The sequence below is a fragment of the Macaca nemestrina genome, chromosome 1 (genome assembly GCF_043159975.1).
Source record: "Macaca nemestrina isolate mMacNem1 chromosome 1, mMacNem.hap1, whole genome shotgun sequence".
Classification (NCBI taxonomy): domain Eukaryota; kingdom Metazoa; phylum Chordata; class Mammalia; order Primates; family Cercopithecidae; genus Macaca; species Macaca nemestrina.
In genome coordinates this window covers 200853381-200880916 of record NC_092125.1, presented here as the reverse complement: position 1 = coordinate 200880916, position 27536 = coordinate 200853381, and the positions used below count along the sequence as shown (strand labels likewise).

The window sequence follows — 27536 nt, the reverse complement described above, 5'->3', positions numbered from 1 at the left end:
GTATTCAGTCCTTGCCCTTGGGAAATCACAAACTAGGTGCAAAGTGTAACCAACCAAGAAGTGTAAAATAGCAACACGAATCTCACACTATGGGTAACAAGAACTAAATGAGTGAGGGGTCCAGACAGACTAAGTGCTGTGTTCCTTGGGGCCAGGCAGGTCATGGAAGGTTCAACAGAGGTGACATTATACAGGACTTTGATGGGTGAGCAGCAACTTGCCGGTATAAAATAAATGCTTTGAGTTGAGGAAGTCCGGGAAAGCTTCTTGAAGAAGGAGACACATTTATCTTGAGAGGCGAGTAAGAGTTTGCCGGGTTCAGAGGATGTGATAAAGGGAGGGATTGCCTTGAACTGGGAAAGTCACAAAAAGGTTCTCTGAAGACATTTTAGATGCCTTTTGAGTTGGAGTCGGGAAGATGCCTGGAAGAGACAATTAAATAAAAAGAATTTTATTACAAAAGTAATACAAGGACATGTCATTTGAACCGGGTTTCGAGAGATGAGTGAGCAGTTCCTGCGGCAGACAAGAGCGGTACCACGAAGTAAGTTGAGGCAGACGCAGAAAAGGCTTCCCGGTCCCGCTCACTCTTTAAGACCTAAGATGCAAGGGTGTAAGTGTCCCACCCGTGTGGCTGCGCCCTGTAGTTCCGATTTCCCAGCGAGGGTTAGTCACCGCCAGGTCTCCGAGGGAGAAGACTGCGGCACGGGCGGGCAGAGCTGAGGGCTTTATGTCGGAATCGACCAATGGGATGGCGGCACCCGGTTGCCAGGGCTACGGCCAAGCGGAGGCAGGGCCTCGGCGCCATGGGCGGGGCCTGGCTGGGGTTATATAAGCGCGCTGCGGGCGGAAGGCTGGGCGTGGGGGTCGGTGGCTGCTGGGCGGGCAGGGCGCAGGCCGCGGGACCCGATCCCGGGGGAGCGAGAGAGCGGAGGCGCCGAGGAGCCGATTCACTCGCTGGGGAGACTTATGGGCCGAAGCCGTGTAAATGCGTTTTAAGGCGAGTGCGGAAAGTGGCCTGGGGAGCCTCGGGGAGCGGACGCCCTCCGCTCTGGTGCTGACCTGCCCCCCGGCCCCTTCTGCCTCCTGTCAGCAGGGGCCTCGGCTCCGCAACTGCCACTCCTCCTCGGGGTGTTGCACAAGTTCCGAGGTCACCGGCGACCCCCCCTAGCAGCGCGCCTGGCTCTGGCCCCCGCGAAGGAGGACGGAGCTTGGTAAGGGGCCCTGGGGGATGGGGGGACCTCGGCCCTGCACTCGGTAGGAGTCACTGCACGCGGTAGGAGTCACTCGGACAGAAAAAACCTTGGCCTTCCGTTCAGTCCCAGGAGCTTGCGGCCCCCACCCACCACGTGGCGCCCCCAGGCACGCCTAGAATTCTAGCATGTCAGAATCAGTCCAGCCCCCATTTACAGTTGGGGAAAGTGAGGCTCCGAAGAGGGTCAGAGGGTACCCGAGGTCAAGCAGTAGAAAGCGGACTCGAACTTAAGCTCTTACTCTCAGGCTGAGACTCCTTGGCGTGGCCACCGGCTACCCTCTGGGTGGGCGTGGTCAAGACTGGGGGCGCCCTGGAAACTTCCCCACCCAAGTTTCTCAGATTTTCTGTTCCATCTCTCTTTCACTGTTTCCTGAAATCCAGAATTTCAGAACTGAGAAGGCTCTCCAAAACAATTCATCCATTTTACTGGTGGGGCAACTGACTCGGAGAGGCAGTGACATTTGGACATACAGTGCCTTGTCTCCGTTTGAAATCCGGGATTCTTTATTTTCTCCACCCTTGCCTAATGAACCCCGGGCTTGTGCTGGGGGCGGGTTGTGACGGGGTTGGGTTCCCTGGCCTGGGGAGGTGAGTGGGGCAGCGGAGCTGGCCCCCCAGCCGTTCCCTTCATCTCCCCCCGCCCCGCAGTGTGTTGCATACTTTCTAAGGCGGCGGCTGCAGCAGCGGCTCCATCCAGCCCGTCAGCTCCTCCTGCAAGGCATGGCTGGCTACCTGAGTGAATCGGACTTTGTGATGGTGGAGGAGGGCTTCAGTACCCGAGACCTGCTGAAGGAACTCACTCTGGGGGCCTCAGAGGCCACCACGGTGAGGGGCTGGGAATGGGGGTGGGTCCCCGTCCCCTGTACAGATCAGCTGCCTTCTCAGGAAGGGTCCCTAGGGCCCTCATCTTATCCTTTCACTTATTTGGTACGCAATCCTTGCTATTTGCAAGAGAGGGGCTCAATTTATCCCCAATTCTTGGTCCTTGCCCCCAAACCTCCCCTCCTATGTTGCCTTTCTACCCAGTCCTCCAAGGTCAGAAACCGGCGATTCCTGTCCTGCTGCCCCCTCTCCCTCACCGCCCACATCTAGGCATTACCAAGCCCTGTGAATTCTGCCTCCTTAAATAACCCTCCAATGTGCTTATGTGGAACCTCATTTTCTAGCTTAGTCTTCCTCTCTCCAAAGGCCCCCTGATCTCCTCCCTGTCTCATGCCACCCCCTCCAAATGTATCATAGTCCTGTTCAATATCAGAATTTGGCATTTCCCCACTGCCTACAGGATCAAGTCAGAGCTTCCCTGCCTCCATAGCCCCATTCCCAGTTTTCCCCACTCCCAGTTTTCCCCACAGTATATATTATGCTCCTTCAAGCTGAACGACTAATTTTGCATTTCCCAATGATGCCGTGTGCCCTATTACCATGCCTTTGCCCAGGCTATTCCTTCTGCCTGTAGCATCCTTCTCTCGGCCTTTCCCCTCTTTAGCCCTTTCTAGTCATTCCTTGCTTCTCATCAGTGTTGCCTTTTCCTGATCGCCCCAGGCAGATTTTGTATTTTCTTTCTCCATGCCCCCGCACTGCACCTTGTAGAAACTGCCATCTAACATCTACTGAGTGGACTCGTAAGTACTTAAGGGGTTCCTTTTCTTCCAGACCCAAGCTCCTTCAGAGCAACAGTACTGTTTGGTCATCTCTGTCTCTTAGCATAATGTTTGGCACCAACTGGGCATGAGTAAAAAAGTGTTGCATGAAAGGGAAACTGAGTCTCAGGGAAGGAACTCTGGAAGGGTCCCTTCCACATTTAAGTAATGTGGTCTCACCCACAGCCTCATACATGTTTGGCCTTTAGCACATCTGCAATGAACAGTTGTCCATAGGCATTGGTTGCAGTGTCAGTGGGATGAGCTTAAGGCTTCATCGAACACCTGTGTTTGGAAGGCAATGAGCTGTAGGTCACAGCTTCTGCCTTTAGGGAATTTACCCTTTTCTAGAATGGATGGATGCATATGCAGTTCTGATACCTTGGAAGCACGTGCAAATGCTGTGGGAGCATCTAAAAGCAGAGTTGCCTTATTGGTTTGGGGAAGGTGGCATTTGAGTGAAACTTTAAGGATTTTGCCAGACACAGGAGTGGGAATGGTATTCTGCAGAGGTCATGGTGGGAACAAAGGTTTGAACGTGGGAAAATGATCCAACCTACAGCTGGAGTTTTAGCCGCATTGAGGGGAGGGGTTGGGGCTAGATCACAGAGCCTTGAATGCCAGACTGAGGAGTTTGCCTTCTGTCGTGTAGGCTTGGGGAGGCCCAGAACACTTTACAGCAGGGTAGCTCTGTGGCCAGAACTGAACCTGGGTCAGGTACTTGGAAGGATCATGGATGGCATGCACAGGATGGGAGCTGGATGGGGTCTCATATTCATCCACTTCTTGTCATTCAGGACGAGGTCGCTGCCTTCTTCGTGGCTGACCTGGGTGCCATAGTGAGGAAGCACTTTTGCTTTCTGAAGTGCCTGCCACGAGTCCGGCCCTTTTACGCTGTCAAGTGCAACAGCAGCCCAGGTGTGCTGAAGGTTCTGGCCCAGCTGGGGCTGGGCTTCAGCTGTGCCAACAAGGTGAGCCCCGCCCCCACGGTGCACTGACCCTCCATGCCCACTCAACACACACATGGCCAGGCTAGTGCAGGTGGGCTCTGGGGAGCAAGAGGTACCTGCAGTTGGTCCTTGCCCTCTGGGAAGACCACCCACTCAGGAGGGGTCTCAAGGGATGAGGGAGGGAGAAACGAGCATGGAATTTGTCAGCCTTGAAGTTCCAGATTGGAATCTTCTGCGTCCCTGGTAGAAAGCTCATCTTTTTAATGGAGATTTGCAAATTTGTTTGGCACAGAGCTATACATGATGTTCTTCTAATTAAAACAAAACCAACATATCTCCATATTGTTGGTTTCTTTTCTTTTTCCTTTTATAATCATAATAATGTGTGATGGTGCATTTTCTTAACTAGTCCTTGTAGTTTTGTTGTTGCCACCAATTCTGTCTTTCTAATTTGATTTCTGCCATTGTCTTCATTCCCTCCTGCTCTCTTTAGATTTATTTTTTTCATTTTTTGAGACGGAGTCTTGCTGTCACCCAGGTTGGAGTGCAGTGGTGCCATCTTGGCTCACTGCAACCTTCACCTCCCGAGTTCAAGCAATTCTCCTGCCCTCAGCCTCCCAAGTAGCTGGGATTACAGGCATGCACCACCACACACGGCTAATTTTTTGGTATTTTCAGTAGAGACTGGCTTTCAGCATGTTGGCCAGGCTGATCTCAAACTCCTGACCTCAGGTGATCCCCCCGCCTCGGCCTCCCAAAGTGCTGGGTTTACAGGCGTGAGCCACCGTGCATGGCCACTTTAGATTAACTTTGCTTATCTACTGTCGTTCAGTATCCACTGAACTCCTATAATGTGGTAGTCACTGTGCTAGGCAGGGCTAGCAATACAGAATTGATAGACTGCTGTCCTTGAGTTGAATGCTTAGTTTATTTCCATTCTGTCCTTGCTAGATAAGAGCCTTTAAGCTATAAAGTTTCAACTAAGTAGAGCTTTGAAAGTATCTCATTTATTAATTCAGCAAATATTAATTGGGCATTTCCTCTGAGGCCAAGTGCTATTCTAGGTGGGGATTTGGCAGTGAGCAAAATAAAACAACAAAAGCCCTTCCTTCATGGAGCTTGTTTACAAAAAAAAACAGATTAAATAATGAAAATATGTAGTATTTTAGATGGAAAACGCTGTAGAGAGAAAGCAGGAAAGGGAAGTAAGGAATATTGGGAGAGAGGATTGTACTTTTAGATAGTTTGACCAGGGAAGGGTTCACTGAGACTTGAATACAGACCCAAAAGAGCCAACGGATCAAGCCAGGTGGATAACCAGGGAAAGGGCATTTCAGGCAGCAGGAACAGCAAGCGCAGAGGCCCTGAGGTGGGAGCAAGTCCAGTGGGCACTGGTTTGTGATAGTGTCCTTAGCACCATTTTCTTGGTGGTTAGTAATGGTTGCCTAATATGGCTGGATGTTGTGAGAAGAGTTCTAGAAAGGACTCCTGGAGTCCTGGGCAGGATGACAGGGCTGGAGCGACTCCAGGTTGGGGAGAGGTGTGCATTTGGCTGGGATGGTTAGAACGAGCAGGTTAACCTGTATCAGGGACCGAATGTTAACGCCTTTCATGGTAGATGAGGTGCTTCCCCTTGTCTTTGGTTTAGTTCAAGCTCTGCACACCTCGTTTTGTGCATGTCTTCCATGAAGCTCTGTGAGGCACACAGCGGGAGAGACGGCTGTTCTACAGTTGAGGAAACTGTGGGGCCAGCCGTCTGTGGGTAGCAGAGCCAGGACATCCACGCATCCCATTTCTTCCTACAGTGCCCTGGGCCTCCACGTGGGATGAGAAGGAGCAGGATCCTTTCAGTCCCTGAGGTCTAGGGTGAACAACAGGACCAAACCCCACTGCCTAGTTTTCTGCTTCAGGAACCCCAGGGGGAGGGGCTCAGTTCTCTAGAAGAAAGGGCAGAGTGGAGTGTTAAGGCTCAGGGAGACCTTGATGACAACAGGGACTGGAGAAGCATCTGCCCTTTGCTGAGTGCGTCTGTTGTGTCAGGCACTTTGCCAACTGTTTTCTGTACATGATCTCATTTTACTCTCGCAACAGCCCTGTGAGGTAATTATTATTTTTTTAATGGGGATTCTGACCGTAGCCTGGTGAGGACACATTTAACGTATAAGGAAATGAGAGATGGAGGTTCCGTACCAGGGTGGTGGCAGCTTGAGTCCTGCTGAGTTGCCTTGGACTCTGTCTTTTCCAAGGTCGCTAAGGAGAGGATAGTTGAGCTGGGATTCAGCCAGCGATGGATGCCCTCAGCCAACTGCAGGGGCAAGGAGAGACCTAAGCCCCCTCCCTGCGATGGGATCACGCAGACCTTTTGGTGCACTTCTGGAGAGGTGGCTCCTGGACTTAACAGCTTTTCTTGGAAGGCCAAGGCTGCCCTCTTCTGGTCGGCCATAGCAGGTGGCCATGCTTAACAGCGTTGTGCCTTAGTGGACACTGACCAAGGGCCTGGCATGAGCTAGGGCTGGATGTTCAGACAGGCACGCATTGGACAGGTGCCGGGGCCACGGCTTGCTCAGGGACTCTGGTCTACCTATGCCACCTGCCCGAGGACCACTGTGTCATCTTCCCTGCCCCCATCCCTTGCCCTCTCTTTCTGTCTCCCTCAGTATCTTCCCATCTTAAAAAGGCTTTGCTGGACACCACATCCTCTTCCAGCCCAATCCGTTGCTCTCTTTTGGTGACCAAACTCGACCGAGTTGTCTGCAGTCACCTGTCCGCCCCCATTTTTTCTTTCCTTCAGCACTCCTTCCTTAAGCCATTGCTTCTCAGCCTCCACTTTCACTACTCCAAAGAATTTTCTCTTACCAACATCCCCAGTGATCCGCAGGATCCAGTGAGCACTTTACTTTAAACATGGATTGTCAACTAATAATACATATCAAATAACACATTGATTCATTCACCCCAAAATAAACTAGGACATCAGCTTTATGTCTCCATAGATAATCACCAGCATGGTTTTGGTGGATATGTAGTATTTTTTTTTTTTTTTTGAGATGGAGTCTTGCTCTGTCTCTCAGGCTGGAGTGCAGTGGCATGATCTTTGCTCACTGCAACCTCTGCCTCCCAGGTTCAAGCAATTCTCCTGCCTCAGCCTCCCGAGCAGCTGGGATTACAGGTGCCCGCCACCACGCCCAGCTACTTTTTTGTTTCTTTAGTAGAGACGGGGTTTTACCATGTTGGCCAGGCTGGTCTTGAACTCCTGACCTCATGATCCACCTGCCTCGGCCTCCCAAAGTGCTGGGACTACAGGCGTGAGCCACCGCACCTGGCCAGCAAGGTGTTCTTTAAAAAAAAAAAAGACTCAACAGTAACATATGGTCCTACTTTTAAAGGCTTCAGAAGTGTATAAGATGAAAGAGAACACGGCTTCGACCCCACCTCATCAGGCACTTCTTACAGCTGAGACAGCTCCTTCCCATCCAGACACAAGCTGTGAGACAAGATTTGCATTTACAGGAATAGCTTTCTAATCTGCATATTGTTCTTCATCCCCTGGAAACGTTCTCCATCCTCACCTCTGCAGGTCCTGGGCACCATCTCTCCTCGTCTTCTGCCACTCTCTAAATGGTAGCATTCTTCTGAATTCTTAGACCTCCCTGTCTTGTAAACCCTCCTTCTTCTCAGAAGAAGAAGGGTTATCTCCTCCCATGGCTTTAAATACCATCAATATGCCACTGCTTCCCACATTTTAATCTCCAGCTCAGACCTATATATCCAGTTGACTTGATACGAGGAGATGCCTGGAACCTGGCGTGTTCAAATGCGCTCCTGATGTCCCCCTTCCCCCTCCTGAAGGGCCCCCTCAGTCTGCTGGGTGTGGGAGTTCCCTCTGACGTCCTCCTCCTCACCACCACGTGCAATCTGTCACCCAGCTTGCCAGCCCTGCCTCCAGAACACATCTGCCCGCTTTTCTGGAGCTGGCTCTGTCATCTCCCCCAGGGCGATGGTGATAGCCGCTGACCATCACAGTCTATTCCTCCAGAATCCCCTTGGGCCCTCCCTCAGGTAGCCAGATAGGCATTGTAGACGTTGTATTTAAAATGCAAATCTGACATGTCATTTCCCTTCCTAACCCTTTAGACTCTTTCCCATCATATACAGGGTAAAACATGTTTCCTTGGCAGCTCTGCCCCCCTCCCTCTGACCTCATTGTCCTCACTGTGCTAACTTGCTCTGCTCGAGCCACTCCAGCATTCTCTGTTCCTTGATCAGGCTGAAGTGCTCGGCACCGCTTGCCTCAGAACCTCTGCACAGGCCACTTCCTCTATTGGAAACATTCTTAGATTCTTTCCTTCCCTCTTGGCTTGGCTGAGGCCTCCTGCAGGGCTCAGTTTAAATATCTGAGCCTGAGGTTGTCCTTTGCCCCTCACACCCAGGTCTCTTGCAGCACATACTTTTTCTTCCCAGCTCTTAACCACTTGTAATTCCATCATTATTTGGTGCTCATTTGGGACTGCCATGCCTGTCTTCCCCACCAGCCTGAAAGCTCCATGGTCTGAGAAAGCCTCTGTGCTTTAGTCACCACTTGTTTTATTAACACCTATCACAGAGCCTGGCAACTCAACAGATGCTCAGAAGATACCCGTCAGTGCAGCATTGAGGTTGCATTTCCCGTTCTAGCAGTGAGGTTAAGAGCTGGTGTGCTAAGGGCTGACAGTTAGAATCCCATCTGTGCCACTTAAAAGCTGTGTGACTTTGGACAAATCACTTAACCTCCCTGAACCTCTGTTCCCTACCTTATAAGATTATTAGTAAGGTTAAATGAGAATGTATATAAAATACTTAATGCAGTGACTGGCACAGGATATGCCTACAGTGAATGACAACACTTATTTAAATATTTATAATTAGGCTGAGTGCCGTGGCTCACACCTGTAATCCCAGCACTTTGGGAGGCCAAGGCAGGAGGACTGCTTGAGCCCAGGAGTTGCCCAGCCTGGGCGACGTAGTGAGACCCTGTCTCTATTTAAAACATATATATATTTTTAAAAATTTAAAGAATTATAATCAAAGCTCAATCACAGGTCCCCAAAGTGCTAACACTGCTTCTTCCTCTCACATCATGTGGTGAGGCAGGGAACAAAAACGCAGGTCCACATCCACTCAGATTCGGGGTGGGCCACATCTGCCCCTGGGAAGCAAGCTGTGGTGGCAGCAAGCCCAGCTCTGGAGCTTGACCTTTGTGTGCCACTCTGCTACTGATTGACTGTGTCACCACAGACAGGTGGACCTCGCTGAACTCAATTTCGTCCTCCATAAAATGTAGCCAGTAAATATTTCATAGCATAGTCGTTGGGATTAAATGAAATAGTGCTTATAAATATCTAGTGCTGAAAAGTTGCTAAATTAAAATTAGACTCTTATTACAAAATGAGAATGGCTAAAAATGACTCTTATGCCTCTCACCATGTTTCAAAACTGGCTCTCTCTTCTCTTGTTTATTCGTGGAGAGTCAGACTTGAATTCGAAAATTCATTCTGCCACCTATTTGCTGCATAGCCTTTCTGAGCATCAGTTTCCTTCTCTGTAGATTGGAGCTAATACCCATCTGAATGGGTTCTTTCCAAGGACAGAATAAAAGGGTGAATCCAAAGTAGGGGTTGGCAAACTATGGACAGAGGGCCAAATCCAGCCCCCCACCTGATTTTATGAAGTTTTATTGGCTCACAGCCACATTCATTCAATTATGCTTTGGCTGTGGCTGTTCTGGTGCTACAAAGGCAGTTGAGAAGTTGTGACAGAGACTGTGTGGCTCGCGAAGCCTAAAATATTTACTCTGGTTCTTTATAGAAAAAGTATGCTAACACCCGATGTAAAACATCTAATTCAGGGCCTGCTTGTGGCAGGTGCTGAATGAACACAGTTGCTGTCATCATCATCATGATCTTCATCATCGTCATCATCATCATTTGTTCGTATCATTAATGCAGCAATCAGGTGCACCCATGTTCTGCAAAGGGGATGAGGAGGAGCCCCCAGGAGGAGCAGGGCTGAGCCAGCACACCCTGCACACTCAGCACAGGGCTGTGCACAGAGTAGGCCTTTGGAGTGGGGTGATCTCTGTCCAAAAGACCCTTGGTCTGGTGGACTTCCTAATACACCAGCAACATATTTATTATTTATTAAGTTGACAAATAAAAAATAAAAATGGTACATATTTATGGTGTACAACATGATGTTTTGATATATGTACGTGTTGTGGAATGGTTAACAAGCTAATTAGGCATTCACTCACATACTTACCTTTTTTTGGTGGGGAGAACCCCTAAGGTCTATTCTCTTAGCAATTTCCAAGTGTACCATATGTTGTTATTAACTATAGTCACCACGATGCACATTAGATCTCTTTTTTTTTTTTTTTTTTTTGAGACGGAGTCTCTGCCGCCCGGGCTGGAGTGCAGTGGCCGGATCTCAGCTCACTGCAAGCTCCGCCTCCCGGGTTCACGCCATTCTCCTGCCTCAGCCTCCCAAGTAGTTGGGACTACAGGCGCCCGCCACCTCGCCCGGCTAGTTTTTTTTGTATTTTTTAGTAGAGACGGGGTTTCACTGTGTTAGCCAGGATGGTCTCGATCTCCTGACCTCGTGATCCGCCCGTCTCGGCCTCCCAAAGTGCTGGGATTACAGGCTTGAGCCACCGCGCCCGGCTACATTAGATCTCTTGAGCTTAATTTTCCTGACTAAAACTTTGTATCCTTTGACCAACTTCTTCCCACTGCCCCTTCGCCATCGACCCCAGCCATCGACCCCAACTACCATTCTAGGCTGCTTCTCTGAGTTTGACATTTTTAGATTCCACATATAAGTGAGGTCATGCATGTTTGTCTTTCTGTGCCTGGCTTATTTCACTTAACATGATGTCCTTCAGGCTCATCCATATTGCTGTGAATGACAGGATTTCCTGCGTTTTTAAGGTTGAATAATATTCCATTGTGTATGTGGATCACATTTTCTTTATCTGTTCATCTGTGATGGACACTTAGGTGGCTTGCATATCTTGGCGATTTTGGATAATGCTGCACTGAACATGGGAGTGTAGATATCTCCTCTACACATTGATTTCCTTTCCTTTGGATGTATAACCAGTACTGGATTGCTGGATCATACGGTAGTTGGTAATTCTATTTTTTGAGATGGAGTCTGGCTCTGTCACCCAGGCTAGAGTGCAGTGGCGCAATCTCGGCTCACTCCAGCCTCCACCTGCTGGGTTCAAGTGATTCTCCTGCCTCAGCCTCCTGAGTAGCTGGAACTACAGGCATGCACTACCATGCCTGGCTGATTTTTTGTATTTTTAGTAGAGATGGGGTTTCACCATGTTTCCCAGACTGGTCTCAAGCTCCTGGCCTCTAGTGATCTGCCCGCCTTGGCCTCTCAAAGTGTTGGGGTTACAGGCGTGAGCCACTGTGCCCTGTCCTATTTTTAGGTTTTTTTGAGGAACCTCCATACTGTTTTCCAAGTAATATTTAAACATTTAAATTTGCCAGAAAAATGTGTCAGAAGCCTGTTGTCAGGGCTACCATGAGTCCATATAACGCCTTTGTGAAAATTAGAAAACGTACCCTTAAGACACTTAATCGTTATAATAAATATACTGATTTTCTTAGAGTGAGATGCTTTACTGCCAGGAAGTTGTAATAAATATACAAATCTACTCTGTATTCATTCTGAATGGGACCGCCCATCCCCCAGGATTGTGCAGTGCACCACCTGCATGGCTGTACATGGCAGCCCTGCTTATCAAAAACGGTGAATCCATGTAACTCCTGATTTCTATGTATCTGTTGTCTTAGAGCAAGACCCACCTGTTACGGGCCTCCCTATTCATAGCTATGACTTTGCCCTCATCTGTGCTTCTTTGGGTTCCATGGGCCAGCAGGCTCTGGTGCCTCCTTACCACCACCTTTGGGGCCCCATAGGCAGAGATGGAGTTGGTCCAGCATATTGGAGTCCCTGCCAGTAAGATCATCTACGCCAACCCCTGTAAGCAAATTGCACAGATCAAATATGCTGCCAAGCATGGGATCCAGCTGCTGAGCTTTGACAATGAGATGGAGCTGGCAAAGGTGGTAAAGAGCCACCCCAGTGCCAAGTAAGCTGAGAACCACTCATGGGGAGGCTGGGCTGTGGGGAAGCTGGGCTGTGGGGAGGCTGGGCTGTGGGGAGGCTGGGCTGGGGAGGCTGGGCTGTGGGAAGGCTGGGCTGTGGAGTGAGGGTGGGGGTGGGGTGAGGGGGTGGAGCTGGGGCAGGTCACCCTGTCCTGGACCCAGTCACAGTTGCAGGAGGTTGGGGTAGGTTCTCCTGGACTGAACCCAGGATGCTAGGGTCTAGCTGGAACAAAGGCAGAAATAACTGGTTAAAGCCCCAGGTGAAGTGAGACCCATGTGTTATGGAAGCCAAAGTCACAGGCTTGAGAGAGTTGAGGGAGTGGTCAGGAAAGCTTCAAGAAGCAAGTGGCATTTGAAGCGGGCCTTGAGGAATGAATAGAATTTGGAGAGGGCATAAAAGTGAACTGCATAAGCAAATGCACTGAGGTTGGAAACAGCATGGGGCATTTAAGAGTAAGCAGAAACTTAGTGTGGCTGCAGCATGCTATGTGCAGGGGGTGAAGGAGATCCTGGTCGGGGGTGGGGACCCGATGCAAATGGACTTTCGAAGGCGTCAGTGCTGGACGTTTTGCTCTCACTGTGCCTTTTACACGGTTACTGGACACCCTTGGACTTCCCAGGAGGGGCCTTCGGGTGAAAGGTTGGGGGGCAGGTGATGGGCCACTGTAGTCCATCCAAAGCAGCTTCCATCGTGTTAATGGGTCCTCCTTAAGGCTTTGTTTAAAAATGGTTCCTCTCATACATGACAAGTTTGAAAGCTCTGACTGGTGTGGAGACTGATTTGGAGGGACTGGAGCTGCCCCAGGAGAGTTGGTGAGGTCTGGACAAGGGCAGGGGCTGCAGGAATGGGTCCAGGGACATTTAAGGAATGGATTGGATAGGACTTGAAGGTTGATTGGCTGTGTAGGGAGAGGGAGGGGTCAGGGAGCCTGTGGGGTTGGGTGGCTCTGAGCCATGTAGCTCATAGCCCTTGATTGAGAGATGTGGCTGGGGCGGGGTGACAGGGTTTGTCCAGCAGAGGGGCACTGCGTGTCTCATCAGGATGGTTCTGTGCATTGCTACTGATGACTCCCACTCCCTGAGCCGCCTGAGCCTGAAGTTTGGAGTGTCACTGAAATCCTGCAGACACCTGCTTGAAAATGCCAAGAAGAGCCATGTGGAGGTGGTGGGTGTGAGGTGAGCACTGGGAACCCCTGCCATCCCCTCCCACACTAGGCTCCCTGCCTCTTTCCCAGGAATTAATTCTGTAAGAGACCTTCCCCAGGGCCTCCCAGCAGGGCCTGTCCCTGGGCCTGGAATTCTGCCATTTGAGAATTTCCTCTGTTTGAAAAGGAGGTTTGGAATGGTCCCTTCCCCAGCCCCAGGGTCCCCAGAAGGTCTTGTCCTAGGAAGTTCCATCCAGGGACCTGGCTTTGAGGGAGTTTTACCAGCCTGTAGGACAAAGGTTTTGCAGCTGCACTCTTGAGGGGCTCGTTTTCTTTTCTTTTTCTTTTCTTTTTTTTTTTTGAGATAGGGTCTCACTCTGTCACCTAGGCAGGCTGGAGTGCAGTGGCATGATCATGGGTTTCTGCAGCCTTGACCTCCTAGGCTCAAGCAATTCTCTCTCCCGCTTCAGCCTCCCAATTAGCTGTGACCACAGGCATGCGTTACCACACCTGACTAATTTTTATTTGTAGAGATGGGGGCTCACTCTATTGCTCAGGCTGGTCTCAAACTCCTGGGCTCAAGCAATCCTCTTGCCTTGGCCTCCAAAAGTTCTGGGATTACAGGTGTGAGCCACTGCACCCAGCTGTGTGCCTCTTTTCTTACAGGGATATGGAAGGGGTAATAATGAACTACCTAATGAACAATGAACCACCTAATATAGGACTTCGTTTATTCTGTACTTAGGATGTGCCAGCTGCTGTGCTAAGTGCTTCATGCACATTATCTCTCAGCTTTGTGTGGTGTGGGTCTTGTCCCCGCATTATAGGTGGGGAAACTAAAACAAAGCTGAGTAAGCTGCCAAGGCCACCCTGCTGACTGGGAGGCACAGCCAGATCTGGTTGACTTGGGGGTCCTGGCTCTCATCCCAGAAGGAGGGATGGGAGGAGCACCAAGTGCCAGGAGACCTTGGATCGAGCCTCCTGTCCACTCCTCCCTTGCCATATGGCCCTTGGCAACCCATTTAACATTTCAGGCCCTCAGTCACTGCATCTGTAAAATGGGCATACTGTCTCATGTGCCTGCCCAACGTCACTCTTGGCTGGGGCTCAGGTGGTGGCACTTGGAGCCCTGCATATCAGCCGAGGCTCTTCCTCTCTTCCCAGTTTTCACATTGGCAGTGGCTGTCCTGACCCTCAGGCCTATGCTCAGTCCATCGCAGACGTCCGGCTCGTGTTTGAAATGGGCACCGAGCTGGGTCACAAGATGCACGTTCTGGACCTTGGTGGCGGCTTCCCTGGCACAGAAGGGGCCAAAGTGAGATTTGAGGAGGTAACCCTGGAGCTGGGAGTGTCGTGCTGGGCTCTATGGTGGGGGAGGGGGATATGGAGGGATTAGATGATCGGAGGGAGACCACTGTGCGTGGGTCCTATGCACTGCATGCCGTGCTTGGTGCTTACCTGGGTGATCTCACTGCTTATTAACCCTATGCTACAGCTGAGCAAGCCGAGGCTCACAGAGCTTACATCGCTTTCTAAACCCAAAGCCACCTGGTCGATCTCACTACTTATTAACTCTGTGCTACAGCTGAACAAGCTGAGGCTCACAGAAGTTACATCACTTTCCGAGCCCAAAGCAGAACCTGGTTCTGCCTGCCATGCACTTCACCAGCCAATTGGAGGCATAACCAGGACATATTTACATAAGTCATAAGGTTCTTTAAGGGGCGGGATAGGCCTCTTCACTCTCAGGTGGGCTGATGAGAAATCAGGTGGGAAGGCAGGGAAAGGAAAACCAACCTTTGGTCTGCTCCCTGTCCATTCTCCTCCATTCCCTTTTCCTTACCCACTGTGAGGTGAAGCCAAGAAAAATGTGTCCTAGCAGTTCCCACTGCAACCACTAGAGGTCGCCTCTTCTTGGAAGGCGCCTCGTTCAGGAATACCGACATCTAGGAATTGACTTTACAGAAATAATTTGGGATAGTCTCAAAGAATTTGCCTCAAAGATGACAGTTCTAGCTTTGTTCATAACAGAAGTCCAATGGACTTCCCTAGTCCATCTAATGCTCAGGATTGGTTAAATTATGGTACATTCTTTTGATGAAAACATTTACTTAATGTAGGGAGGTCATTCACAGTCTATTAAGTAAAACAGGTTCTAAAAACATATACAGAGTCCTATCATGGTTATAATAAAAAATAGTGTTTGTATAAAAAGTAATTAAAGACACTACTCCAAAAGGTTAACAATAATTAGATTCATCTAGGTGATAGAATTAGGAGTGATTTTTATCTTCTTTTTCCTCTTCCGTATTTTCTGAATTTTCTGTAATCAAGTGTATTACAGTTGACCTTTGAACAACGTAGAGCTTAGGAGCAGCGACCCCTACACACTCAAAAATCTGCATATAATTTTTGATTCCCCCAAAACTTAGCTACTATCGCCTACTGTTGACAAGAAGCCTTAATGATAACATAAACAGCCAATTAACAGATATTTTATGTGATATGTATTACATACTGTATTCTTACAATAAAGTAAGCTACAGAAAAAAAATATGTATATATATATATATATATTTTTTTGAGACAGGGTCTCACTCTATCACCCAGGCAGGAGTGCAGTGGCATGATCTCGGCTCACTGCAACCTCCGCCTCCCGGGTTCAAGCGATTCTTGTGTCTCAGCCTCCCAAGTAGCTGGGATTACAGGTGCAAGCCACCATGTCAGCTATTTTTTGTATTTTTAGTAGAGACAGGGTTTCACCATGTTGGCCAGGCTGATCTCGAACTGACCTCAAGTGATCTGCCCACCTCAGCCTCCCAAAGGGAGGGAGATTATAGGCATGAGCCACCATGCCTGACCAGAAATAAAATATTATTAAGAAAATCATAAGGAATGGAAAATGTATTTACTATTTATTAAGTGGAAGTGGATCATCATAAAGGTCTTTGTCCTCATTGTCTTCAAGTTGAGTAAGCTGAGGAGGAGGAGGAGGAAGAGGAGGGCTTGGTCTTGCTGTCTCAGGGTGGCAGAGTCAGAAGAAAATCCATGCATAAGTGGACCCACACAGTTCAAACCTGTGTTGTTCAAGGATCAGCTGTATTTAACAAACCGGTTATTTATGAAAGAGATCCACATCAGGGCTTCTGGAATCTGAGTACCAAGTGTGATATGAAGAGTGCCCCTTCCCATCGTGGGGCCATGAAGGAGGGTGATTTACACAAGCATGAGGCTGTCTACCGGAGGGTGATTTACACAAGCATGAGGCTCTCTTCCCAGCTCTGTCCCCCTCCTACCTTCTTGGCCAGCTGTCCACAGTTACCAGCTGGAGCCTTAGCAGTGCCAAATCCTTCTTCCGGAAATCAAAGCATCTTTCAAGAAATAGACTTGGATCTGTAGCAAGTCTTCAGCATAAAGCCCACATTTCTTTTTTTTTTTGAGACGGAGTCTGTGTCACCCAGGCTGGAGTACGGTGGCTGTAACCTCCACCTCCCGGGTTCAAGTGATTCTCCTGCCTCAGCCTCCCGAGTAACTGGGACTACAGGCATGTGCCAACACGCCCAGCTAATTTTTTTTTAGTAGAGACGGGGTTTGGGGTTTCACTGTATTAGCCAGGATGATCTCGATCTCCTGATCTCTTGATCCGCCTACCTCAGCCTCCCAAAATGCAGGGATTACAGGCATGAGCCACCGCGCCTGGCCATAAAGCCCACATTTCAAACACATAATTGTCTCCCCATTCTCCTCCTACCAGATTGCTTCTGTGATCAACTCAGCCTTGGACCTGTACTTCCCAGAGGGCTGTGGTGTGGACATCCTTGCTGAGCTGGGGCGCTACTACGTGACCTCGGCCTTCACCGTGGCAGTCAGCATCATTGCCAAGAAGGAGGTTCTGCTGGATCAACCTGGCAAGGAGGGTAGGTGCCAGGTGGGCAGTGGAGCCCTGTTCTCCCCTGAAGCTGGAGACAGTGGTTGGCTGAGCAGGGTCTGGTTTTAGACCCAGTGGCAGAGGATGGGGGAATCTGGAGAATGAATGGGTTCTTGCTTTAGGGAAACTTACAATCAAGTCACCCCACCCCAAGACGTTTATTTAGTATCTTTTTTCCTAGGCGTGTTCATATTTTGTGAAGATTGAGAGCAAAACAACCTTAGAGAGAATAGATACTCTATTGACCCCATTTTACAGATGAGGAAACTGAGAGCCAAAGAGAATACAAGTGAACAGCTTAATAGCTAGTAAAAGCCTGCATTTGACCCCATGTCTGTCTCCTCTCCAAAGTACAGACTCCTACTCATCCTACTGCTTCTCATAATATAATGAAAATAATTAGTGACAGCTTACATTTGTTTGAGTCCACTTTACAGATGACAACATAGGCAGGGGGAGGCTGAGTCATTAGCCCAAGGTCACATGGCTGATAAGGGGCAGTGCTGGGATTCAAGTTCAGGTTAGGCTGACTCAGAGCTTCTGGGCCCACATCACCAACATCAGTGCTCTTCCCTGCCCTTCCAGATAGGTCAGGGACAGCAGCCTGTGAGTGACAGGTCTCAGGGACTCTCATCTTGAGGCTTTGCCCTCTGCTCTGGGACCCGGGGAGCCTCAGGACCGTGCGCTCCTCCCCAGAGAGAATTCATGTGAAGGGCGGTGGGCTCCAGGCAGAATGTCCTGTGTTCGTGTGTGGCATTCGTCTGGCTTCCTTTATAGACCTGGGGGATTGTCCCATCTGATCCAACCAAGAGACCTGGCTTCTCATTCTGGCTCATCCACTGCCCTATCATGTGCCTCTGAGCAAGTAGCTTAACCTTTTGGGGTCTTGAGTTTGGGTGGGCTGCACTTCTGCCTTTGCTGGGGCATCTAGGGGCTGAGATGCAGGCAGGGGAGTGCGTCCTGGGCAAGGTTGCTTGGCTGCAAGGGTGAGTGTTCCCAACACGGCAGTGAACCCATGTCATTGGGAGGATGACCGCTGATGGCTTTTGTTGTAGGCCCCACCTCATGGTTGAGGAATGGGCAGTCATTTTGCTTTCTTGCTGAGCCCACTGTTGTGCCAGCCCCACTACCACCCCCTCACATTGCTATTTGTGCTGCCCTGACCCCTCCTCTCCTGCAGAGGAAAATGGTTCCACCACCAAGACCGTTGTGTACCACCTTGATGAGGGCGTGTATGGGATCTTCAATTCAGTCCTGTTTGACAACATCTGCCCTACCCCCATCCTGCAGAAGGTGAGCTTACCCCATGTGGGCCTGTTTTCAATTGTGTGTGTGTATTTCAATAACATTTGTTGTGTTTTTATCTAATTTTTAAAAAGTCAAACATATTTATTGTCCATAATAGACAGCAAGGATGACGAAGGTTATCCCACATAATCCTACCACACAGAGAAAGACTCTGAGCATTACATACTTTAAAAAATGCCTTATACTTTTTTCATGACATTGGAATCATGTTGTTTTGTAACCTGCTTTTTCCATTTATATGGGGTGTAGCTCTTTCCATGCCATTAACTGATCTTTGACAACATGATTTTTGATGACTATATAGTATTTTAACCAATCTAACTCTAGTGGTTGGACATTTGGTTTTCTCTTTTTGAGCATTGTGAATATATGTTGAGGTTACAGCTCTGTGGTAAATTCCTGGAAGTAGAAACACTTCATATACAGTGGGTTTTTCTGTAATAACAGGGGAACAGGAATACATAAAACATTCCTCCTAGCCTGTGGAACCCAGCCCAGGGCCTCCAGCACCTTTAATGGGCATCTTTGAGAAAAGAAAGAAAACCAGACATCATTGTATCTTCCCCTCTCCATTGTGTCTTCCCATCTCTGTCTCTCTCTTTTTTTTTTAAATGGAGTCTTACTTTGTCACCCAGGCTGGAGTGCAGTGGTGCGATCTCAGCTCACTGCAACCTCCGCCTCCTGGGTTCAAGTGATTCTCCTGCCTCAGCCTCCCAAGTAGGTGGGACTACAGGCACCTGCCACCACTCCCGGCTAATTTTTGTATTTTTAGTAGAGGCAGGGTTTCAACCATGTTGTCCAGGTTGGTCTCGAACTCTTGACCTCAAATCATCCACCCACCTTGGTCTCCCAAAGTGCTGGGATTTCAGGCACAAACCACCGCGCCCGGACTCTTCCCATCTCTTGATCTTTGTACAGCCCCTCTTCCTGGAAAGAAACTTTCCTTGCATGCCTTGAAATGCCTAAGTAGCACTCAATATGTTTTTCCTTCCCTTCCCATCCTATCCAGTTTTTCTTTTGCTTTTTCTTTTTTTTTGAGACAGAGTGTTGCTCTGTAGCCCAGGCTGGAGTGCAATGGTGCGATCTTGGCTCACTGCTGCCTCTGCCTCCCGGGTCCTGGTTCAAGCAATTCTCCTGCCTCAGCCTCCGAGTAGCTGGGATTACAGGCACATGCCACCATACCCAGCTAATTTTTGTATTTTCAGTAGAGATGGGGTTTCACCATGTTGGCCAGGCTGGTCTTGAACTCCTGACCTTGTGATCCACCCGCCTCGGCCTCCCAAAGTGCTGGGATTACAGGCGTGAGCCACCGTCCCCAGCTCCTATCCAGTTTTTCAAGAGTCAATCAGAGGGGTCTTGAAAATCAACTCCACTTTGTGACTCTTCCTGTCCCTTATCCCTGTGCTGGCCTAGGGAACCCCTCTCTCCCTCCCTCCCTCCCTCCTCCAGGTGCCCAGGCACCCTGGATGTGCTTGATGGAACCTCACTCCATGGTTAAATGTGGTTACATCTGCTGGTCGGAGTAGGCCTCCCCAAGGTCCTGAGGAATGCTGAGCTCTCTACTCTGACGCACTAGCATTGCCTGCATTCTTGTGGCAGCCCACATCCTCCTGCATTGAGAAGGGACCAGGCCGGCCAGGTTACAAAGCGGGCAGCCGCTGCGTCCCTGTTACTCTGGCTCTCCAGTCCCTGTCTTCCTGTTGCATGCTGGCTCTCACCCACTCCACTCCCTTCATGGGCTCCTCAGAAGAGGAGATGGTGGTCCCAGCCCACTGCCACGTCCCCCACCAGGATCTTTGCTTTGGCTGATCTCTAGTTGGCATTCCTGACTTGGGCACTGGGATGTTTGACTCTCTTTGTGGTCTGTGCTGTTTCTCCTCTGGACGATGCTGCGGTTTCTTCCTTTAGGCTCTTAACTGCTTTCCAAGTCTGGCCACATGAGCGCCTCCAGAGTGGGGCCCACAGCCTGGCGGTGGAGTCAGACATTGAATAGATGACAATACACATGATAAGTTCACTCCTGTGGTGCTGGGAGTGTGTGTAAGAGGGATTCAGCCTGGTTGGGGGTATCTGCACCTTCTTTCCCAAAGAAGGTCCCCTTACAAGTATAATAGTTTTGGCATCTTTCTTTGTATACCTGCTCTTCCTTCGTAGGGACTTTGTGTTTACACCTCGGTATAAAAAGTTGTATGAGGCCGGGCATGGTGGCTCAAGCCTGTAATCTCAGCACTTTGGGAGGCAGAGGCAGTTGGATGACCTGAGGTCAGGAGTTATGAGACCAGTCTAGCCAACATGGTGAAACCCTGTCTCAACTAAAAATACAAAAATTAGCCGGGCATGATGGCACATGCCTGTGATCCCAGCTACTTGGGAGGCTGAGGCAGAGGTTGCAGTGAGCCGAGATTGCACCATTGCACTACAGCCTGGGTGAGAGAGTAAGACTCTGTCTCAAAAAAAAAAAAAAAAAAAAAAAAAGAAAAAAGTTATATGAAACATAATCCTTGGCTCAGGGTATACTTCTTATCATTGCACCATGCATGTTTCTTTTTTTTTATTTTTATAAATTCAGCAAATAATTCAGTACTCTCAAAGTACTACTCTCAATATTCAAAGCACTGTGCTGAGGTCTGCAGAGGAATTGTCTGTGCTTTGGAAGTACAGTCCTGTTGGATAGAAACACGTGTGTGTGTGTGTGTGTGTGATTAGTATACAAGCTACAACCATGTATGAGAAAAGTAGAGAACAAATATTATTGGAGCTTTTAAAAAATATTTTAGTACTGTACATGTTTCTAAAAAATAAGGAACTTAAAAAATCACAATTCCATTATGAAATTAAAAAATGAACAGTTCCATACTGTCCCCCATCATCGGTGTTGAGCTATCCTCAACTGTCTCTTAATGGTTTTTATATTGATTTGCTGAAATCAGGAGGCAAAGAAAGTCTGCATGGTGCATTTGGTTGCCATGTTGCTCTCTCTCTCTCTTTTTTTTTTTTTGAGACAGTCTCGCTCTGTCACCTAGGCTAGATTTCAGTGGCGCGATCTCAGCTCACTGCAACCTCTGCCTCCTAGGTTCAAGCTTTTCTCCTGCCTCAGCCTTCTGAGTAGCTGGGATTACTGGTGTGTGCCACTATGCCTGGCTAATTTTTGTATTTTTAGTAGAGATGGGGTTTCGCCATGTTGGCCAGGCTTGTCTCGAACTCCTGACCTCAAATGATCCACCTGCCTTGGCCTCCCCAAGTGCTGGGATTACAGGCATGAGCCACTGGGCGGCGCCATATCTCTCTCTTAACCCATTGGTTTCCCCATGCTCTTTTTTTCTTTTTCTTTTTTGTGTAGATGCAATCTCCCTGTGTTGTCTAGGCGGGTTGAGAACTCCTGGCCCCGAGTGATTGTCCAGCCTCACCCTCCCAAAGTGCTGGGATTACAGGTGTTAAACCACTGTTCCTGGCCCCCACCCTCTTTTTAAATCTGTTTTTTTTTTTTTTTTTTTTTTTTTTGGTATTTTTAAACTGAGTTGTTTTTCCTGTGGCGTTTCCTGCATTCTTGATTTTCCTGATCGGTGAATTTCCTGAATTTCCCCTTGGTGCTTTTGAACATGTTTCTCTGCCTGGTATTTTTGTTTGTTTGTTTTTTGAAATTAGGTAGATTTAGTGGTTCGAATAGCATCTCAATCAGCTTTGGAATAAAAATGCTCCATGGAAGATCTTGTCTTTGTTTTCTTTTGAGCATAATAAGCGTTATTATCATTTAACCTATGTTGCCTTCCATGCAGTCGTCACTATCTTGACTCATGCATTATCATTCTCTGGCTTTCTTTTTCAGTATAGGTTTATCACATCTAAATCTATTCCTCGAGTGTATTTATAATTTATTGTATTTGTTTTTTTGCTTTATAAAAAGGTATTTTGATGCATGTAACCTGTTTGGGCTTTTTCTCCCTTCATATCACAGTCTAAGAGCCACCCACCCTGTGCATGTCTCTAGAGTTCATTCATTTCACTGCTGTGTAGCGCTCTTTTGGTGAGTATGCTGCAGTTTATTTGTCCATTCTCCTCTCAAGGCATTTGGACTGTCTTTGGGTTTTTGCTACTGTGAATACTGCCACTGTGAATTCTTGTTCCTCTCTCTCTGATGAGTGAGCAAGGAGTGGAATGGTTGGGCACAGGGCATGTGAATGCTTGGCTTCAAGAGACAGTGCCAGTTTTCTGAAGTGTTGACTGACAATCCCACCAGCAGTGTGTAAGAGACTCAGTGGCTCTGCGTTTTCCCCAGCACGGGGTATTGCCAGACTGAAAACACTGTCTCAGTGGAATGGATGTAAAATGGTATCTCACTGTGTCTTGATTTGCATTTCCCTCATCACTAGCAAAGCTGGACATCTCTTTGTATATTTACTGGCCAAACGTGTTTCCAGGAACTTCTTCCAGGGACTTTGTAAGTTGGCATTGCCCTTCATGTCTGAATTTCTCCACTGAGTGGTCTGTACCCACTGCCCCTGCTCACTCAGCTCCCTTAGCCCTTCCAACCTCTCCAGTCAGGAACCTGTTCCATGATGCCATGGAAGATGCTCTTGAAAGTCACTTCCATGCTGCTAGCTCTTCCATGTGGCTCTTCTGTCCCAGCAGCTGGTCCTCCTCTGTTTTCATGCTCACCTCTCCTGGCTTCTGTGGCAACATCCTGGGCCTTGGCTACTCTTCTGCTGTTCTCACCTTGTCTCCTTGGCACTTCTCCTGCTCACCCTTTAAGTGTTGACTGTCTCGGGCCTCAGTCCTTGATCTTCTCTGTCTATGTGCACTTCCTAAGTAAATGCTTCCAGACTGAGGCTCTTAGTATCTTCCATACTATCCTCACTGCCACATTTCTATCTCTACCCTGGATCGCACCCCTGAGCTCCAGACTTGTACATCCAGCTACCCACTTGACATTCCTACTGGGATTTCACAGACATCTCAATTCACTTGTTCAGAACTGAACTCTTGATTTCCAACCACAACTTCTCTCGGTAAATAGCACTGCCACTAGCCAACTGCTGAAGCTAAAAACGTTGGCATTATTCTTGATTCTTGCTTTCCCTCTCCTTCCACATGCAGTCCACCTGCAATTCTTGAGTGTAGTTCCAAAATACATTTTGAATTCAGTGAATTCTTTCTCTGTCACCACCCTAATGCAAGCCACCATTGCCTCCTGCTTGAGCTACTGCAGTAACCATTAACTGGTTTTCCGCCCCCTACTCCTACCTGCTTACCACCCATTTTCCACGCTGCAGACAGAATGATCTTTTAAAATCCCAAAGACTATGCCCCTCCTCTGCTTAACACCTTCCCACTGCTCTCAGAATAAAACCTAGACTCTTTACCACAACCAGCAAGGCACCCGCCATCTTCCCAGCCACCTCTTGCCTCACTCCTGTCCCTGTTTTCAGCTCCACTTACCAGCTCCAGCCCCACTCCCCTCCTTTCTGTTTTTGTAACACCTAAGTTGTTTCTGCTCTCAGGGCCTTTGCATTCGCTCTGCCCAGAGTGCTCTTTCACTCGCCCCTGAGACAGCTGCTGTATTCTCTTTCTTATGTCTCAGCTCAGATGTCACCTGGTCAGGGAGGCCTTTCCTGACTGCCCTCTCTAAAGTAGGCTCACCTCCCTCAATCAGATAATTTTGATACCCTGCTTATTTTCTTCACAGCCCATCATAATCTGTTAATTATCATGTTTTTGTTTACTTGCCTATAGTCTGCTCCATTAGCAGGTAGGCTCTATGAGGGCAGCCACCTTGTCCAATTAGTTTCCTCTGAGTTCCCAGCACTAGACACAGTGCCTGGCACATAGTAGGTGCTCACTAAATATCTGTTGAATGAATTGTGAATGAATGAATCAATCATTCAATAAACTGTGAGACCCTTGAGGGTCTCATATCTGTTTCCCTAGTACAGAACTTGGCACACAGCAGGTTTAGTATATGTTGGAATTGAATAGATTTTTTTTTTTTTTTTTTTTTTTTTTTTTTTTTTTTGAGATGGAATCTCACTCTGTCACCCAAGCTGGAGTGCAGTGCTGCAATCTTGGCTCACTGCAAACTCTGCCTCCCAGGTTCAAGTGATTCTGCTGCCTCAGCTTCCTGAGTAGCTGGGATTACAGGCGCCCGCCACTACGCCTGGCTAATTTCTGTATTTTTAGTAGAGATGGCATTTCCCCATGTTGGTCAGGTTGTTCTTGAACTCTGACCTCAAGTGATCCGCCTGCCTTGGCCTCCCAAAGTGCTGGGATTACAGGCATGAGCCACCGTACCCAGCCATTGTTTCTTTCATTTCTATGTCTTTGACAAGGATAAAGCATTGTGTTTTTGTTTATTGTTTTATTTCTTTTGGTATCAATGCCTTTTTATATCCTCTGTTCACTTAATTTGGGAGGTCTTGAAGTTTTTTCTTGCACATAGAGATGAACTTGCATATGCATGTGTGCATGTATTTAATATGATGTTTGATACAAATATTTTTAACTCTATTGGTTTATTATTTTAGTTTTGTAATTCTTTGTTATTCTTTCATAGAAATTTTGACACACTATTGTGTTTTAACTAAGTTTGCTGTAAATTTTTTTTTTTTTTTTGAAACGGAGTCTCACTCTGTCACCAGGCTGGAGTGCAGAGTGCAGTGGCACAATCTTGGCTCACTGCAACCTCCACCTCCTGGGTTCAAGTGATTCTCCTGCCTCAGCCTCCCGAGTAGCTGGGACTACAGGTGCCCATCACGACACCTGGCTAATTTTTTGTATTTTTAGTAGAGATGGGGTTTCACCATGTTGGCCAGGATGATCTCGATCTCTTGACCTCGTGATCCATCTGCATCGGCCTCCCGAAGGGCTGGGATTACAGGCGTGAGCCACTGCGCCCAGCCTGCTGTAATTAATTGTAAGGAAATCTGTTACTTTCTTTTGTGCTCTGCTGTTATAAATTATCTTTATTTTATATATATATATATATTTGTCTTATAGAAATAGAATGTTTATTAGAAGAAATTTAACACAAATAGTAAAATAAAATGATTCACTAATCCCACCATTCAGAGATGACTGTTGTTAAATGTACTTTGATTTCTACTTTTTTTGGGTTTAATGACAATTTTATTTTATTTAAGACAGGGTCACACTGTGTCACCCTGGCCAGAGTGCAGTGGCACAATCACGCTCACTGTAGCCTCCACCTCCGAGGCTCAAGCCATCCTTCCCACTCCAGCTTCTGAATAGCTGGGACTACAGGCACATGCCACTATGCCTGGCTAATTTTTGTACTTTTTGTAGGGATGGGGTTTTGCCATGTCGCCCAGGCTGTCTCACACTCCTTGTTTTTATTCAAGCAATCCTTCCACCTTGAGATTACAGGCATGAGCCACCACGCCTGACCTGATAATTTTTTTAAAAAGTTGTCTAGTCTTTTGCTAAGAATAAGCAAAACTTTTTGTTTACTAATGTCATGATTTAACCAATTTTAGCTGCTCTGATGTTAAAAGGTGTTTTCCTTAATATACTTCTAAAATATTGGAAAAAATCAGAGCTGAGTGTGGGGAGAGAACTAAGCCCAAAAGCTCTAATTTAAAATGCTGTAACATTTTGAAAGACCAATCTTGTTTTTGATTTCTACTTTTAAAAGAAGTGTCATAGTGCACTTTGTTTTTCACTTTAAAATTTTAAATATTGTGAGCATATGGTTTTCTTTAAATACTGAGGTGTTAGGTGGACTTTTTAATATATAAACATTTTAAATGTTCATTGAGTGCTCTAAAATGATACATATTTAGTGTGTGTATTAGTTTGTTCTCACACTGCCATAAAGGAATACCTGAGAGTGGGTAATTTATAAAGGAAAGAGGTTTAATTGACACAGTTCTGCATGGCTAGGGAGGCCTCAGGAAACTTACAATCATGGCAGAAGGGGAAGCAGGCACATCTTACATGGCCACAGGAGAGCGAGGTGTGAAGGGGGAACTTCCAAACACTTTTAAAACCATCAGCTCTCATGAGAACTCCCTCACTATCATAAGAACAGCATGGATGAAACTGCCTCCCATGATCCAGTCACCTCCCAACAGGTCCCTCCCTCAATATCTGGGGATTACAATTCAAGATGAGATTTGGGTGGGGACATAAAGCCCAACCATATCAGTGTATAAAGATGCAGTTCAAAAAATGTGTATCAGCACTTCACAAATGCAAGATATGATTGAGTATAGGGTGGAATTGAGAGGAGGCAAGTATCGTGGGAGTTTTATGAGAATCGTGGGGGGCAAAATTCAGGACAGTTACCCCAGTCCATGCAGAGAGATCCTCCTTTTATTTCTAGGATGGGGCTTTCTTACTTGCCATTCCATTTTCTAGTTTTTTATGCTTTCAAAAGTGTGAATCTGTTTGGAATGTATTGCAATAGCACTTACCAAGCGTGTACCTAGACTAAGAAAAGAGAAGACTCAAAATTATAAATGAAAGAGGAGACATTACAAGATACCACAGAAATTCAAAGGATCATAAGAGACCACTACTAGCATGAATAATTATACACCAACAAATGGATAACCTAGGCAAAATGGATAAATTCCTAGATACATATTACCTACAAAGACTCAATCATGAAGAAAGAGAAAATCTGAATAGACCAATAATGAGTTAGGAGATTGAATCAGTAATCAAAAACCTCCCAACAAAGAAAAGCCCAGGACCTGAATGGCTTTACTGGTGAATTCTACCAAACATGTAAAAAAGAATTAATACCAATCCTTCTCAAACTCTTCCACAATACTGAAGCAGAGGGAACACTTCCAAACTCATTTTACAAGGCCACAATTACCTTAACACCAAAGCCAGACAAATATACCATAAGAAAAGAAAATTACAGGCCATGTTCACATAGATGCAAAAATTCTCAACAAAATACTAGCAATCCAAATTAAATAGCACATTAAATGATCACACACCATGATCAAGTGGAATTTATCTCTGGGATGCAAAGATATTTTAATGTGTCTAAATTTATAAATGTGATATACTATAATACCACAAAGAAGTATAAAAATCATATGATCGGCCGGGCGCGGTGGCTCACGCCTGTAATCCCAGCACTTTGGGAGGCCGAGGCGGGCGGATCACAAGGTCAGGAGATCGAGAC

The 27536-nt window shown here is 47.5% G+C and overlaps 1 protein-coding gene across 10 annotated transcripts in view; it reads left to right on the top strand.

Moving 5' to 3' along the window:
* Positions 1-866: 866 nt before the first annotated feature.
* LOC105494663 (antizyme inhibitor 2) overlaps positions 867-27536 on the top strand; it is a 42286-nt gene continuing 15616 nt past the window's right edge. For 2 of the 10 annotated variants that reach the window (XR_011623424.1, XM_011763300.3), the window contains exons 1-9: positions 867-1000; positions 1094-1214; positions 1904-2080; positions 3693-3866; positions 11813-11985; positions 13043-13177; positions 14311-14476; positions 16901-17063; positions 18255-18367. Coding sequence is in view for 9 of the 10 variants with exons in the window: in XM_011763300.3 (XP_011761602.2) it covers positions 1976-2080; positions 3693-3866; positions 11813-11985; positions 13043-13177; positions 14311-14476; positions 16901-17063; positions 18255-18367 (1029 nt within the window). In the remaining variant the exon portion in view is untranslated. The other 8 variants (XM_011763311.3, XM_011763303.3, XM_011763301.2 and 5 more) reach the window with 8 other exon arrangements.